The sequence below is a fragment of the Aspergillus tubingensis genome (assembly GCF_013340325.1).
Source record: "Aspergillus tubingensis WU-2223L DNA, scaffold_9, whole genome shotgun sequence".
NCBI lineage: Eukaryota > Fungi > Ascomycota > Eurotiomycetes > Eurotiales > Aspergillaceae > Aspergillus > Aspergillus tubingensis.
Window position 1 is genome coordinate 1612271 of NW_023336283.1, and position 14908 is coordinate 1627178.

Here is a 14908-nt window from a genome sequence, read left to right on the forward strand (position 1 = left end):
GTATGTTGTTTCACCTTTTTCGGGAGGGGGGCGGATTGGGGGGAAATGGATAGTTAGACAAGGCAGAAAAGGGAAGAAAAAGGGGAAGGCGAACAGAGAACATCAGTTGCTATGGAAGGTCGGTGGATACAATCAATCCCCTCCTCAATTTCACCCCAATAGCTAACAGTAGTTGTAACGAGCTCTTTCTCAAGGCAAGAAGGTTAGCTTCCCCACGGATAATCCGTCCTGCATACACGGATACTCGGTACGGAGTACGGAGTTATCCACGTATCTGCCATCACTACGCGGGAGCAGGAGAATCCGAAGCATGCCTGACTGTCGATCCGCAAACACTATTACCGTGTTATCACCATTATTGATGTTACAGATCCTTCTTGAGGCACCGGCACGGCGGTCCCTATGGGGAGATATGTGGATCTTGGATTCCCGCCCGCTGGGGTCTCCCCTTCGTTTCCCGTTTCTGGGTTTTGATGCCAACCTGCCTTATCCCTGTCGCCCGACTTTTCTCCAAAAAGCCAAAGAATACGACTGGACTATTGTAGAGACTGCATGCAGTAGCAAGGCCCCCTTCCCCAGGACGCTAGTTGCATGTACGACCGTGAAAAAGGATTGGGCTCTTCCGACAATCGGGGGATTGTCACCTGATGCATTCCGACTAGGGATGTGCAGACCGCCTAAAACTTAAATACTATTTTTTGCTGGCAACAGTTGTCCCTGTCCCGTTTCGTCATAGTGCCCTTTAATTTCCCTTGAGATGCAATCATGTTTCTTTCCCTCTTAAGTGTCGCCAGGGAAGGGGGAGGGTGGGTAAAATTGGGAGAAAAGGAAAAGAAAAACAAAATTACGGAGAAAAGGAAGATAAGGGAGTTGTGCAAAATAATTGCTGGTGCCGCTTTATCCTTACTCGACATTACTGTGGAGCTTGCGAGTGGTTCACTCGCATTTCTAGGTTCGTAGTTGGTACAAGAATGCGAGCGCAAGTGAGAGGGGTGAGGGGCGGTAATCTGTCGGTAAATTAATCAAACAGCAAGAGATTTTCGATTGAGTCATCCCAGCCCTGTCTTCATCTCAACGCGGGGGAGAAACGCGGCTAGTACCGTCGTAGTAATATTACACGCGTGTTTGCAAAGCTGAGGCTGAGGAAAAGAGTGGCAGTGAAACCAGTCGGGGCGGTGCGGAAAGGGGGAAGGGGCCGGAAAGTGGAAACGCAGCACGGGATGAATGAATTTGCCCAGAAACTGCCAGTCCTCCATCCCACGGTAAGAGATTGGAAGGTATCAATGATGCTTCCATGTAACCTGACAGGGATACGAATCGACACAAAGCGAATCAAGTATTTCTCATTCTTTACGGTCTGCCCCATACTCATAAATGCTTGCGAGCCCTTGGTGCATGTAGTATTTTGGGCAAAACTCTTCAGCACATTCGCCCCAAGCTATCTATAAGTGATTGGCCATTGGTAGCGCGCCCATGCACCACCCAGAGCAATGCTTGGAGTTCCTCATGGCAAACGCTTTTGGACTACGACACCTTGATACCCAAGGTAGTACCAAGGCGGCAACAGCAGGAGGAGGATGAAGAAGCGGTCAAAGAGTCTCTCTAATTCTCTCGTCGCGGATAGAAGCAACAAAGACGATAGGCAGCTTATGGTGAAGGCCGTGAAAGGGGGTAATAATATCACGGGTTCATCCAAACAGAATCACCCAATGTGGATCTTACTTTCGAATCCATTTCTTCCCTCTCCAGTATCTGCCCTATGACACCATAGATCTGGTTTTTCCGTGGCTCCAGCTCCGGTCGCTCCAATTTCAATGACTTAGGCGAAGTAGTAGACTCTTAATAGACACTAGCAGATCAAACTACAGGCACTATGTACCACCTACCTACCAAGGTATTGACCGGACACTGCATGGCTGCCCCTACATGTTAATGGACTGCTTATTATTCTTGGTCAGGATAATCGGTGGTGATGAAACTGCCAATTACGCAGTAGCCCGTTTGCTCATTCTTGATGGAAGGCAACCGTGAATAGTAAGCTGCGGGGCGTTTTCCCAACCCCGCACAAAGCTGAGCCATTTTGCTGAGTTGGCGATGCTGCTATCGTCGTCCTATCAACTAACCATCTGCCAATTCAGGTTTCTTACACTCCTTCTTTCTCTGGCCCTGCCACTGAATGGCGGACTCGCGTTCTGACCACCGCGTCTTGAATCTAAAAAAGCATTTCTCCGCTCGTCTCAGAACATTCCGGATTGGCCACAAAGGATTATTTGCATGTCATCAGTAGAGCCGTTATACGGCCGACTAGATGCAAGCAAGTGGCATTGTCATATATTCTAGGGATGCACATCTGCCAGGATAATATCCAACATGGAGATACAGTCTCTCGGCCTGGGCATTTACTGCCGATAATGAAGCAGATGAGGGCCTATTCACATCTATTACGATCAAATAGACTATCATGAGCTACCTTGCAACCACAAGCGTGTATCGGCCGGGCCGTCCGCGGATTACCTAGCCTTTCCTGAACTAGGAAATTTAACCCTCCAATGATGGAGGCTCCGGTAATGCAAATGACCATGTGCTTTGGCAGGGTGTCAACGCTCTTGTATCCTACCGGAGGGTGTAGGTTTCGAGCAGGTAATCATCTTGAGAGCCATGATATCAAATCCCGATCTTGCTCCGACCGATCCGTCCTAGATTGGTATCGCGGCTGTGGCGGAAATATTCCTTTGTGATCACGGGACACCTAATCGGTTTCAAACGAACTGTTTCCAGCTGACGACGCAAGGTGGTATGCGCCCTTGATAATCAGCAAAGTTCATAGGCTACCCCAATCATGCAAAGATAGCCGCGAAAGAGCGCTGAACTTTCTTGATAAGGGGAGATTGCAACTTTCTCAAAGTAGCGTCTGATTAGGTAGCTGAGTAACTGCAGTGCGTGCTTGGAGGATATTCAAACCATCATGGTGCATTCTGTATGCATGCACATACAATAGGCAGTTAGTGGGCTGTATTGAAATCCAAGACCCTCCCGTTTGCAGACGCCGATGCTGCTGATCAGAAAGAGGGGAAGCTGAAGGATGACCCATGCTTTAGGTTATCGCCGTCTCGCGTGCATTGATGATTCTGACCGCTTCCTCTTCCCTGGGCTTCCTTCTGAACTAGGTGACTATGGATCAGGCAATCACCACCGACTATGGCTGAAACATGGAATCCAATCAAGCTGGCGGTGTCTATCAACTTGACGATCCATAGCGGGGGATGGGTTAGTTCATGGCGCGAAAAATGACGCATTGAACGGAAGCCGGTGAAGGAGGGGAGTGGATTAGTCAAGTTAGTTGACAGCTGCCAAAGATATGAGAATGGGCTATGTATTACTTCAAATGTATGTTTACTGACTACTCTGGACTGTTTGACTGCCCACGCACGTATTATAGTAGTCACACATATCCTCATACTAGTGAAGTAGAATTTTTTTCAGTTCCTCTGCTACCCAAGATTCATTCCTTGTTTGTGTTTGTAGGTCATAGAGGGAAAAGTACGAATTCAGGGTATCGCCTAGGAAGCTAACTATCTACAATCATTAGCCAGACAGAACAGCATGCTGACTAGTGCTGATTCCGTTTTACTACATATTTTATGTCCAGCGCTCTAACCTAATTTTATTGAGTAGGTACTGCAAGTTGGGTGCTAAATGCGGTTGAAGGTGGGGTGAGTGCTCTTGTGTTCACACGTGCAGACCTCATAGAGATATTATTGGTTCATAAGAAACATTATCGCATGCCAGACTGTCAACCACTACTTACTACTTCCTAGATACTACCTGAATTTATTCACTGCCAGAAGGTACGATGCTCCACCTCTGCTTGCCAAACGAAGGTCCCACACTCCAAGAAGAAACGATGATAAAAAGAAAGGTTACCCGCTTGTAGCCAGCAGTGTTTCCGTGCTTGCGCATGATTAGCAATTACTTAGATTCAGGCAGTCGCACTGCACATAATTCTCTATGAAAGGCATACTTATTTGCGTACTTATGCAGCGACAGGGGTACCGGACAACCATTGCTAACATCCGAAATTGAGCCTTCAAATACGTGCGGCCTAGTCATGACTTTGGTAGTTTAACACTGCTACTATAACTTGACGTAGTACCTACTAGTGACTAGTCCATGCAGACTGCTTTCTGTCCAAAAGGCAAACTCGGCAACTGGCCGGGGGGGAGAAGAATCATACCTACTGGGCAGCCAACTTCACAGGGATGATGCCAAGCAGCCACTGTGATTGGGTAATATCACTGCCTCGTGGGGCTGTTTCCAAACGGCGACCCACTCTTGACAGGCTTCCAAGCCTTCGATTGCGGTTTCCTTTCGCTCAGGATCTCGCACCCGAGAACTCCTTGCTACGATCACACAGGCTGCTGATGCAGTGTGAAGCGACCCTTGCTACCCCTTATGCTTATGTTTTACTGCACTAGACTGGAGGGTATGGTGGCCGTTTTCAGTCGTACTAACAAAGGAAGTGTGGTTATTATCACGATGTCGAGTACTGACCGACTAGTAGCCTCCCTAAACACCCCCTTTACACCAAAAGCAGGATCTAGTTGATGTAATGCAATCCTCTTAGAGCCTTGACTGAAAATCAAAGCATCTGTGCACATATTACTTCGTAGATCCTTACTAATACTAATGAGGGAGCAGCACAGTAAATACGCTACAATTTGTCACTGGTCAGATTCTTACTTTACGCAAGAATCGGGTGAAACGATGACATCATAGTACTGACGGCTAGTCGGAGACGTGCGCCAGAACAGCTTTATCGAGTCGGTCAAATAAGGGGGATAAAGGCGCAGGAGCTCAATGTTATAAGCAATTCTGAGATATACACTTGTAAATTCTTGAGAAAATTCCTAAAAAGAAATAAAAAAAAAAAATAAAAAGAAGCTGAGCGGTGATTGAAACACAGAGTCAAATGGGAATTTCAAGGGCTGATCATGTTTCCGCCTTGCCGGTGCTACAGTATGCCTCGTATCAGGGTTTCTTTATCGTACAGGTATTACTTATGGCTCGTTTGTACTGAATTATTCATACCCTGGTTGCCCTACTCATCCTACGGGAAGGGCATGTCCCATCCATAGCCTGCGATTCATATCGTCAGACCAGAGGTCCCTTGTTAGTTTTCCTCTCCTTTTACGTCCTTCTGCCAAAACCCTAGGGGACCTCGTCTAAACCTTCTAATTCTGTGGTACAATATGTCATGAAGATAGTATCACTTGTATAGTAGCACTGAGGAAGCCCGAAGAGCGTTTTGCAAAATATTCATGATTGATTTTATTCAGAGGGGAACTCGTTACCTGCCATCCATGTTATCTATCACGTTGGAAATGTGGTAAGGTTTTCGGTTGCTGTGGCCGGCTGCAGTATTTAGACTGGGTACCCAAAGTAACTAACGTCAATGTCTGTCCTGAAGTTCAAAGAGAAGGCGGCCGAGAGAGCCGTTCCCAACTGAGTGGAACGTTGCGCCCCCTATACCGGGGTCTTGCCATGATGTGCCGTAATGATTTCCGTGGCTGGTTAATAACAGATGATGCTGGTATTACCGTTCTTTATTGAAAAATACTGCTGCTCGTTACGAGCTCTCATACACTCAAAATACAATCTATTACATAGAGCATCATCATTAGTAACAACCACAGTACCTTGAGCATTTTGACTTTGGCATAGTGAGTCTTGCCGTACCTTAATCCGTCTTCGGCCTCTTTTCTATTCTTTTCCCTGAAACTCTAAAGTTAATAAACCTGTCGCCTGCCCCAGAACACCCTGTAGAACGAGGCTGCATATCCTGTGCGGCCATCCTTGTAGGTATTGGGGGGCAGGCAAGGCTATACTAACAAGTAGTTAGCGATAGAGGGGGTAAGATGCAACTCCTTTACTTTCTGTAGGTGTGGAAATCGTCTGAGCTGAGCCTCGTCGAGCCTGTTCCTTCGATGCGTCTTCGATGCTTCAACCTTCTTCGGTCTTTCCAATCCCCGGTCGCACGGCGCATGCTGCATGGTGTCATTCGGCCAACGCCTCGGTCTTGATCCCAACAATGCCGCTATCCGGCTCTGCTATGGATAATCCTTCCTATCAGCCAGCCAACCAGCCAGATAACGTGTTGTGGCTTGCTGATAGTCGAATGAGTCCTTCCAATTGACTATGCAGCACGCACGGGCAAAGGCCCTCCCTCTACTGCCAATTCCATTCAGCATCGATTATGAAGCCTCGTGACTGTCGATAGTTTGGTTTCTTTTTCTCTTTCTCCTCCGTCCTTCTCTCCTCAAATCTCAGCCACCGATCGTATCAGCACCGCATTGGGATATAGTTCTTTTTTGGCTGCCTTGATGCACCAGGTCTGAGTCCCGTCGCTTAAGCATGCCAGCAGCGGGTACACTCCTGCGTCTGGAGAAAGTTAGAAACATCGCTTGTGACATAGGCTACCGATGCAACTTTTTTTAGTCGGACCGGACCCCAATCAGTTCTGAGACATTCTGACTTGGCACCCTCGATTCGAATGAATGGGGATCTTGCCCGGTAATCTGCGTGCCGTACAAAATACCCGGGTCAAGTGGGTTGGGGCAACAATTATTCTTGCATAGTGCTAAAGAAGACCCTGGTCCAGGTCCCTGGCCCCAAATTGAGGCTACTACTAATGGCATCGGCCGATTCGGCCCACTGCAGTGGCAATACGACTTCTCAACCAACAGACTTGTTCGACCGGAAATCTGAATTCAATGGCTTGGAGGACTACTACTAAACGGGCTTAGCCCCAACTGCTAACTTCTACTAGGTACTTCACTATCTGTTGTGTCAATTCATCGTGATAATCCAGATATTGGGACCAGGGACGGTGTATCAAAATATCATTGCGGTCATCTTAATGGTCTTGCTCGACTGAGTCGATTGTGTCTTTGATACTGCCGCGACCTCATAGTTTGCACTTGACGACCATGGCTGTTCAATCATGAGATCACACTGTTACTCCTCTATACCTCTCAACTACACGCGGGACAGCATGGCCTTCGTGTATGAGATGAACCGCATCAAGTATTGCAGAGGGTCGCTTTGCATAGTTACTGAACAATGAAGACGTTCCTGTTCTGTTTCGCATTCGTGTGCGATATACAGAGGCATATCTTACAATTCCAGGCACCCCCGCAACAAGGCCCTATAGAAATACCAGGAGGGAGCATTCCATATGAAATACTGATTGCTTTGTAGTGATATTATGGATGCATGCACATACCTGATCACCGTCACTGGAAACCAGACGCTTAAGAAATGAAAAAAAAAAAGGCGTCCCACCTAATCTCTGACTCACTTTAAACTCCTCGGTGAGCCCAATGCTTCGGTGAAGTTGAATATGTTTTCTTTTCTGGGGGGTGAGGACTCTAAAGTACTGCTCTTGCTTGCCATTCAGACTCCCCCTTTGACTCTCGCATTCTGCTTTCCAACACGACATAGCGATCATGAGCACTGTTAGTGAAAGCCTATGCTGTCGGCACATCAGCTAAGGGAAGCGAACCTTAGCAGACCGAAAAAGTAGGTCGAGCAGGAAATTGCACATAGAGTCCGCTTTCTGAATTGAAAAGAACTGACCATAGAATCAGAATGACTTGTCTCAAAGTTCGGAGGTCTCGTAAGCACAATATGTGTTGACTGACGAAACAAATCGTCTTACTCACTTTTTGTAAATCGATCCTTTCATGGGGTCGTTCATACATGTTACTTGGATACGTTTGCCTACAACAACTAATGCGGTTTTGTTCGGGACCAACCTGATCTTGACTAAGAACTGGGCACCGAAGAGACTCAACGGAAATATTCTCCTCCGTTCCAAGCACCCACTGGGTTCTCACATCATCCACCTGATTGACCTCAAGACGCTCCACCGACAGTATATTTCATGGATTGCAAAGACGCTGTCAAGGTTCGTAATGTTCCGGTTGCCCCTCCTTAGTTGCGAAACCTATCCCAGACGGACAAGGCCGGCGAACCCCACCCATAACATTGATGTCTTTTGATGTCTCTTCCATAAAAGTACTCATTGGCAGAGTAGTCATAAATATATCGCAATCTTCAACAGCGAGCAGCCTTCATGATCCTGAATTGAACTTCAGTATGGCACTGATGACGTTATGTCAAGGGCAAGCACTCGCCTCGGAATCGTGACCCACTCAGGGTTCACTAACTAGTTAGTGAATTAGTTTCAGTTATTAAGGGTTATTGAAAGCATCTCATTGACTCACAGCACACAACCATCGTTGATTCCTGGCCCTAGGCTGGATCATCGGCTAAAAATAAAACTGGAGACAGCTATTCCGTGTTCCCACTATCCACCAATTTTCCATTGGACCAGTCGTCTGTATATGGGTTTCTCGAATCCTTCGAGAACCGGGCCAGACGATACAAGCCTACAGAGAACCGTGACGGAGGCGAAACTGAGCTGCGGGTCTGCCTTTTCCGTGGAGATACAAAATACAGGCCAGATACACGATTAGTACGGTCTCTTGCAAAGCCGGTTGTTTCCGCTTCGCAGATTCTCACTCCAATCCAGCTTACCGTGGTCAAACTCTCAAGCGAACGACCCCAGACAGGCCCTAGGTGGGACGATTCCCGATCCAGCATATGCTGCCACTCCAATAAGAACATAACTCACCCGGCGTCGCCGGCCGCCCTTGCCGTTATCAGATTGGGCTCCGGTTTGCCCTGTGCTACTACTGCAGCCATCGGTGCGTACCACAAAGACTCTCCCTGTCACTGGATGCTGCGTATGCAGGTAGCCTGACCTTCCTGCGCCGGTGAATGCATAGCCTTCAAGTGCTACTTTAGCGTAAGGAACTGCCTCGCGACACGTGTCACTCCCATTTATGTCTATAATTTCCCTTTGAGCGCAAGCCGTTGTTTGCTAGAGCTACGGGGTTTGATTGGGGGCAGTAAGCCGAAGTGCTTGCGTGGCGTATCAAATAGAGACGGTTTCTGCCCTGCTATGTCTGTTCTCGCTTTGTATCACGGCAGTTTGACTCTAATTTACATTGGGATTTTGTGCCTCTTTGACAAGTGTCGCGCCACTTGTGAAGGCGTATTTTTTATTTGTGTCCCTTTCACGCTCAACGGCAATGCTTCCCGGGACCGGTTTGATTGCAAGGCTGTTCATTTGCCGCGAATCTCCACTTGAATTAACGATACGTTATACGGATTCACAGGGCCTCAATCTATACGAAACTTGAATATGGAAGCATATATATGCCGCTTCTTGAGAGATAGCCAATGTGAAAAAGGGCTGGATATCACCAGCTAAGATGATGCCAGAAACTCTATATCTCACGTTGAGGCGCACCTACAAGGCTACGAGCAGCAGAATAACGCCCGCTAGAACCACGCAACAATCAGTCGCGCTGATCGAAAATGTGTGAGGCATACGCTATCAGTGGGCCTGGTAACACAAGCCACTGGCAACCAATTCTGTCGCAAATCAGATCGGCGAGAAATAGTAGCAAAATCAACTGGCTAAACGCCTGATGGTGATACAGACACCTGACACCCATAGAGGGCCATGGAACATGCCATGGGGTGTGAGCACGAATCGAACGAGGTTCATGAAAAGTGCTTGGTGGGATCATTGCTTATTGCAGGCCTTATAGACGACATCGGTCTATCCGGCGCGAAAGTTAGTTCATGACGATGGACACGAAATGTTTTCGTAGATAGCGGAATCACACGGCTCATCGGAGGACCCCCATGACCCAAATCTATCCTAAACCGAGTCAACAATCTGACGCCATACGGCTTATTGTTGTCCGTATCTCCTTGTCGGAATATTTGAATGAACTAATCGGATGGAAAGAGTTTCGAGTCTTGACACGTCAGAGACCCGTGTCGGAAGTGCTCGGTCTCGGGAGGACGGCCGTGCGCTGGATCTTGAATCTCGTTTATATGCCGTGTTTTAATTTGAGGCTCTAGGCACCATGTGGAGCTTGTATGCGTCGAGCGACTGAGAGACCTGACTTGAGATAGCGGATGGAGCGCACTTGCAGCATGTGTGCTGTGTGCTGTGTGCAATTTCCTGGTTTTCGGACAAGATATAGTTAGCCTGAGCGGTAGTCGGAACTGGTCATTGGTTCAGTCACGGCGGCGAAGGGCCAATAGACAGTTTTTGTATCGATGAGTAAACCCTCATCTCTTCGAGTCAGAAGGCATATTGTTTCAAGCTGTTACTCATAGCTTCAAGATGGTCGATAGTGGGCGTAGACTGGCAACAAGTCAAGAACGGCGCCTTGGGCAACCACGAGTGCAGCAAAAGTCACCTGCTCTTTCCCCAACTAACTGAACTCGCCAACTCATTCCATCCCACTTGCACCCCCCCTCCTTCTTCCCAACTTCCACCTCCATCCATCAATCAGATTCAACAAGATAGACCGACAGCCACTTAGTCACATAGATCTACATCCTCAAGTCCGTGTACAATAGACACCTGACCAAGATCGACTATGGACCTTTCGAAAGCGGTCGATCGTGCCTTCACCCAATCCCTCCCTAAGATCGAGGCAAGTACATCCCCCATGCAAACACACGTTTCAATCGAATAGAACGACTCTCCAGCACTAGGAAAGAAACAGAATCAAGGTTGATCACTAATGTGTGTTGTCCCACAGCTCCATGCCCACCTCAGCGGCAGTATCAGCCGCCAATGTCTCCATGAGATCTGGCTCAAGAAGAAGGCCCAGGACCCTGACTTCAACATAGAAGATCCATGGATAACCATGCCGCCTGGGAAGGTTGATTATTCCCTGCAAACGTGGGTAGTCCCTCCACGCTCATACATGCATTGAAGACGCTCCCCACCAACCTTTAATTTCCAGATTTTTCCAGTCCTTCAACAAATCAATCTACAATCTGGTCAATGATCTTGCCAGTCTCACCTACGCCACCCATTCCGTGCTAACCGACTTCCAAAACGACGGCGTAACTTACCTTGAACTCCGCACCATTCCCCGTGCATCCCCCTCCTCCTCCTTCACCCGGGAGGAATACCTTACTACCGTTCTTGATGCAATCTCGGATTTTCAGGCCAACCAATCCCCCACTTCCCCAAAGATGTCTGTATATCTGATTCTAGCTTTGGACAGGGGCCATCACACTACTGCTGAAGCCCTGGAAATTGTAGACTTGGCACTAGCCCACCGCGCCCGCGGCATCGTGGGCATCGATGTCTGCGGCAACCCAACCAAGGGTGATGTTTCAGTGCTGCGGGAGGCGTTTGCGAAAGCTAAAGCTAACGGACTAGGCGTGACTGTGCATTTCGCCGAAATGAGGGAGGCGGCAACTCCTGGAGAATTGGAGACACTCTTGGACTTTCAGCCGGACCGGCTGGGCCATGTGATTCATGTGCCTGAAGAGCTGAAACGGGAGATTGCAAGGAGGCAGTTGGGACTTGAATTGTGCATGTCGTGTAATGTGCACGCAAAAATGTTTGATGGTGGCTTTTTGGATCATCATTTCGGGTATTGGAGACATCAGAATTGCCCGATTGTGCTTTGCGTGAGTCTCTGCTACTATCATATTTCCTTATCGCCCTCATTCTCTTACACGAACCGCCAACTGACACTGGTGCAGACCGACGATGTAGGGTTTTTCTGCAGTCCCGTATCGAATGAGTATTTGTTAGCTGCAGAGCACTTTCAGCTCACGCGGACCGATGTGCTGGGCATCTGCAGAAAATCCTACGATGCGATCTTCGGAGGCGAAAAGGAGAAAGACCGTCTTCGACGCCTACTATCTGACTTTGAGGTACATTACAGCACATAGCCGCTGATCGAAATTATTATTCTTCATTCATGTACACAAAGCTTCCTTGGAAAAGGGAGTATACCAGCAAGAAACAATATACAGATATAAGCAAGTCCACCCTCATCATCAGCTCTGCCATCTGAACTTGCCTTCCTTTAGCGTCTTGACCACTCCCAGGGGCATAGACTCCCTATTCACAGCTGCTAAATTTCCGTAAGTCTTTACCATCTCTTCCTGATACAACTCTGCCGTCCACTGCCAATATGCTGACATGCTATACCACATATCCGAGATCGCGTTGCGACCATTAGTATCCTTGGTAACGCTCGCATCCAGAGACATCTGGTTTCGGTGCAGTTCTGGCGTCAGGTTGATGCTGATCTCCTTGGGCACACGGATCAACTCCGTGTATGCCTCCAAAAGTGGACGGCTGTAAGTTTCTGAGTACCGGGTGTATTCCTCCAGGGTCATGTCAGCCACGTCATCGTCCAGTTCAGTTCCCAGCGAAGTAGATTGCTCAGCAGAAGTCCCTTCGTCAAATCGCCGCTTGCAATCATGGTACTCGACTTCATATTGCATGAAGGCCTTATGCAGCCGACCCTTAGGCGTTGCTTTGATGTTCTCGCGCATAGCGAGGAAAGGGATATAAGGATTTAGGAGCTCCAGCCCACCGAATTCTACAGGAAAGTAGAAAAACCCTTCTGGGAGGTCCTTAACACCAAATCGTTCTGCGATCACTTGGCGCAGGTGGTCGGTCACCCCGCTGGAGGTTCCGGGAAATAAAGTTCGTTCAATACGACTCAGTGTGGATATGGCCATATCTATATGGCTTCTCCCAAAGCACATGGCTGGTTTCGCAAAGTTGTTAGCGAAGAACCGTCCAAAGTAACTGTTCCATGCCTGAACCCATGAGAAGACGCTCTTGCAGGATGAGAGCTGGCGCTGTAGCTCCGCAATGTGGCTGTCGACCTGTTCTTGATCAATGACAAAACGACCTTCTGAAGGATCCAGCTTCAGGAATCCCCAGCGAATATCTCCTTCAGGCAGAGGGTCTGACGGTTCCTTTTCCTGAGCGTCAGTTGGCTGCCCATGATGGTTTGCCGCATCTTTGCCCTTCAGGCGCACTGTTCCCGTTTTTTCCTCGTTTATCTCTAAGCCCATGATCTTGGTAAATTCTTCCATTGTAGTCCAGGCTTTGACGCAAGTCTCTTCGTGACCCCAGAACCAAAAGTCATCATGCAGCCGATATAGATAAGCCCCGTCTGTGCTTTGGTTAACCGCAAAGTCCATGCAGAACAAGACGGCCTCCCCAAAACAAGTGGAAAGCGCATGGCTCATGGGTATCCCTCGGCTCCGAGTTCGCTTGGAGGCACCTGATCCGTCTTGTGCAAAAGTTACCGGAGTTCTTAGGAACTTGTGGAAAAAGTCCAGCCAGATTCGTGGGACACCGAAGTACTCCAATACCACCAGTATGGTGGTGTGCGAGAGAGAGGGTCCAAACCATTTGAAATCAGATCTAATAGCGGTGAATTGGCCGTGCAACGAGGTGTAAAGGAGTGATTCAGTGATCAGAAGATGTAGCAGTGAGTGCTTCGTTCCCAGTGGGTTCTTTTTTGCGTTATCAGGCTCCGCATCCTCGCCATATGGGTCCATATTCGCGTCCACCGAGGAAGGTAGGAGGCTCATAAAGTAGTCTTGTTTGTACGTTTCCTTTCGGCGATCGTTTACACTCGTTGTACCAAGGCGTTTGGCATTCGTCCCCGTGAATCGAGAACGGCGCGACATTTCGCGCCTTGGGATTCGTTCACGAAGAAACTTCCAAGCTGGTGTGCCAAGAAACGAGTTGAAAGCAGATCGAAATGTCACTGACCATTTCATCCCCAGGTATTCGAACATGAGGCTATCCAGCAGATCTTCGTCCATGTATACCCGGTATTTGCCATTCAGCTGGCGACGCATCTCCACTGGGATACCCTCTGCAGGCCAGCTCCAGTTGTCAAGAGAAGCAAGGCGCATATTGAGAACATCTACCACCTCCTGGGCGACTGCCGGGTTGCGCATGAACTCCTTCAGAACAGCCATTTTCTCCTTGGTGAGCAAATCGGACTTCAGCAATGAGTCCGATACCCACTTGAGGTCGCTGACCTCGAGCCAAGATTTCTTCGAGGCAAAATCAGTTCCAAAGGTCCTGACTGCGTCCCGCAGTTGCTTCAATGCTTGCTGTGAGGGTGTTGTTGCTTTAAATAGACCGTCAAGGTATGCTTTAATGGCAATTCCATCTACATCTGCCTCTGTGAAGACCAGAGACTCCCATGTGGCTCGCTGTTCGTGCATTTCTGACCGACCAACATTCTCGAAAGCCATTCCTTGCGACCCGTCCTCGTCCGATGCCGAGCTAGAAGCAGCCACCTCTTCGAAGTCACGCAGCCATTCCGTGACTAGCTCGCTATAGAAGTCGGCATGCTTATGCCTTAGCTCGAGGTAGCTAAGCTCCTGTTCGAGCTGGGAAATCCAACTTTTCAGGCTGCGGTCTGAGACAGAAGGATCATACTTGCTTTGCAGAAGAAAGCGACGAATATTAGCGTGAATAGCGCGCTCAGTCTGATCTTCAACGGCAGATTCTTCATCCGATGAACCGTCCGTATCTAGGTCCTCCTGGTCAAGTGCATCATTAGGGAATCCCTTGAGCCTGGTCACCCCTTCCAGGAGGACCTGGGCCTTTGATCGTAGACTGGGAGCATTCTCGGCAGCTTGTACAATCTCTGCTCTTCGCTTCTCGAAAAGCGTTCGTTGTTTGGAGAGTTCATTGATTTTGGTTGCAGTGATGGATCCCAGTGTTTGAGGAAGTGCCCCGCCAGACAACATTTCTTTCGAAAGCGCGGTGGTAAGGGTGCTTTAAGAGGGCCGAGGAGGGGATAATCCAAACTTGGTGATGAGGACGTAGCAGCAGCCGAATGGTAGGTCAACAATAGAGACCAGTACAGGAGGAGTAAAATCCTTTGAGAATTTCCAGTTTCTGTCAGATAATTGGGAGCAGAATCTTGTTTGGGAGGTAAAATATGGGATCGATCGACTGAGGATG

At 48.5% G+C, this 14908-nt stretch overlaps 2 protein-coding genes across 2 annotated transcripts; one reads left to right on the top strand and one right to left on the bottom strand.

Annotated features, from left to right (window-relative positions):
• Positions 1-10673: 10673 nt before the first annotated feature.
• Positions 10674-11844, top strand: AtWU_08607 (putative adenosine deaminase; the record flags this gene model as incomplete). Its single annotated transcript, XM_035503715.1, has 3 exons — positions 10674-10834; positions 10899-11577; positions 11653-11844. 3 exons carry the CDS (start codon positions 10674-10676, stop codon positions 11842-11844), a joined length of 1032 nt encoding a protein of 343 aa, XP_035359608.1.
• Positions 11845-11952: 108 nt separating this feature from the next.
• AtWU_08608 (uncharacterized protein) lies at positions 11953-14691 on the bottom strand (the record flags this gene model as incomplete). Its single annotated transcript, XM_035503716.1, has 1 exon — positions 11953-14691. One exon carries the CDS (start codon positions 14689-14691, stop codon positions 11953-11955), a length of 2739 nt encoding a protein of 912 aa, XP_035359609.1.
• Between the last annotated feature and the right edge of the window lie 217 nt (positions 14692-14908).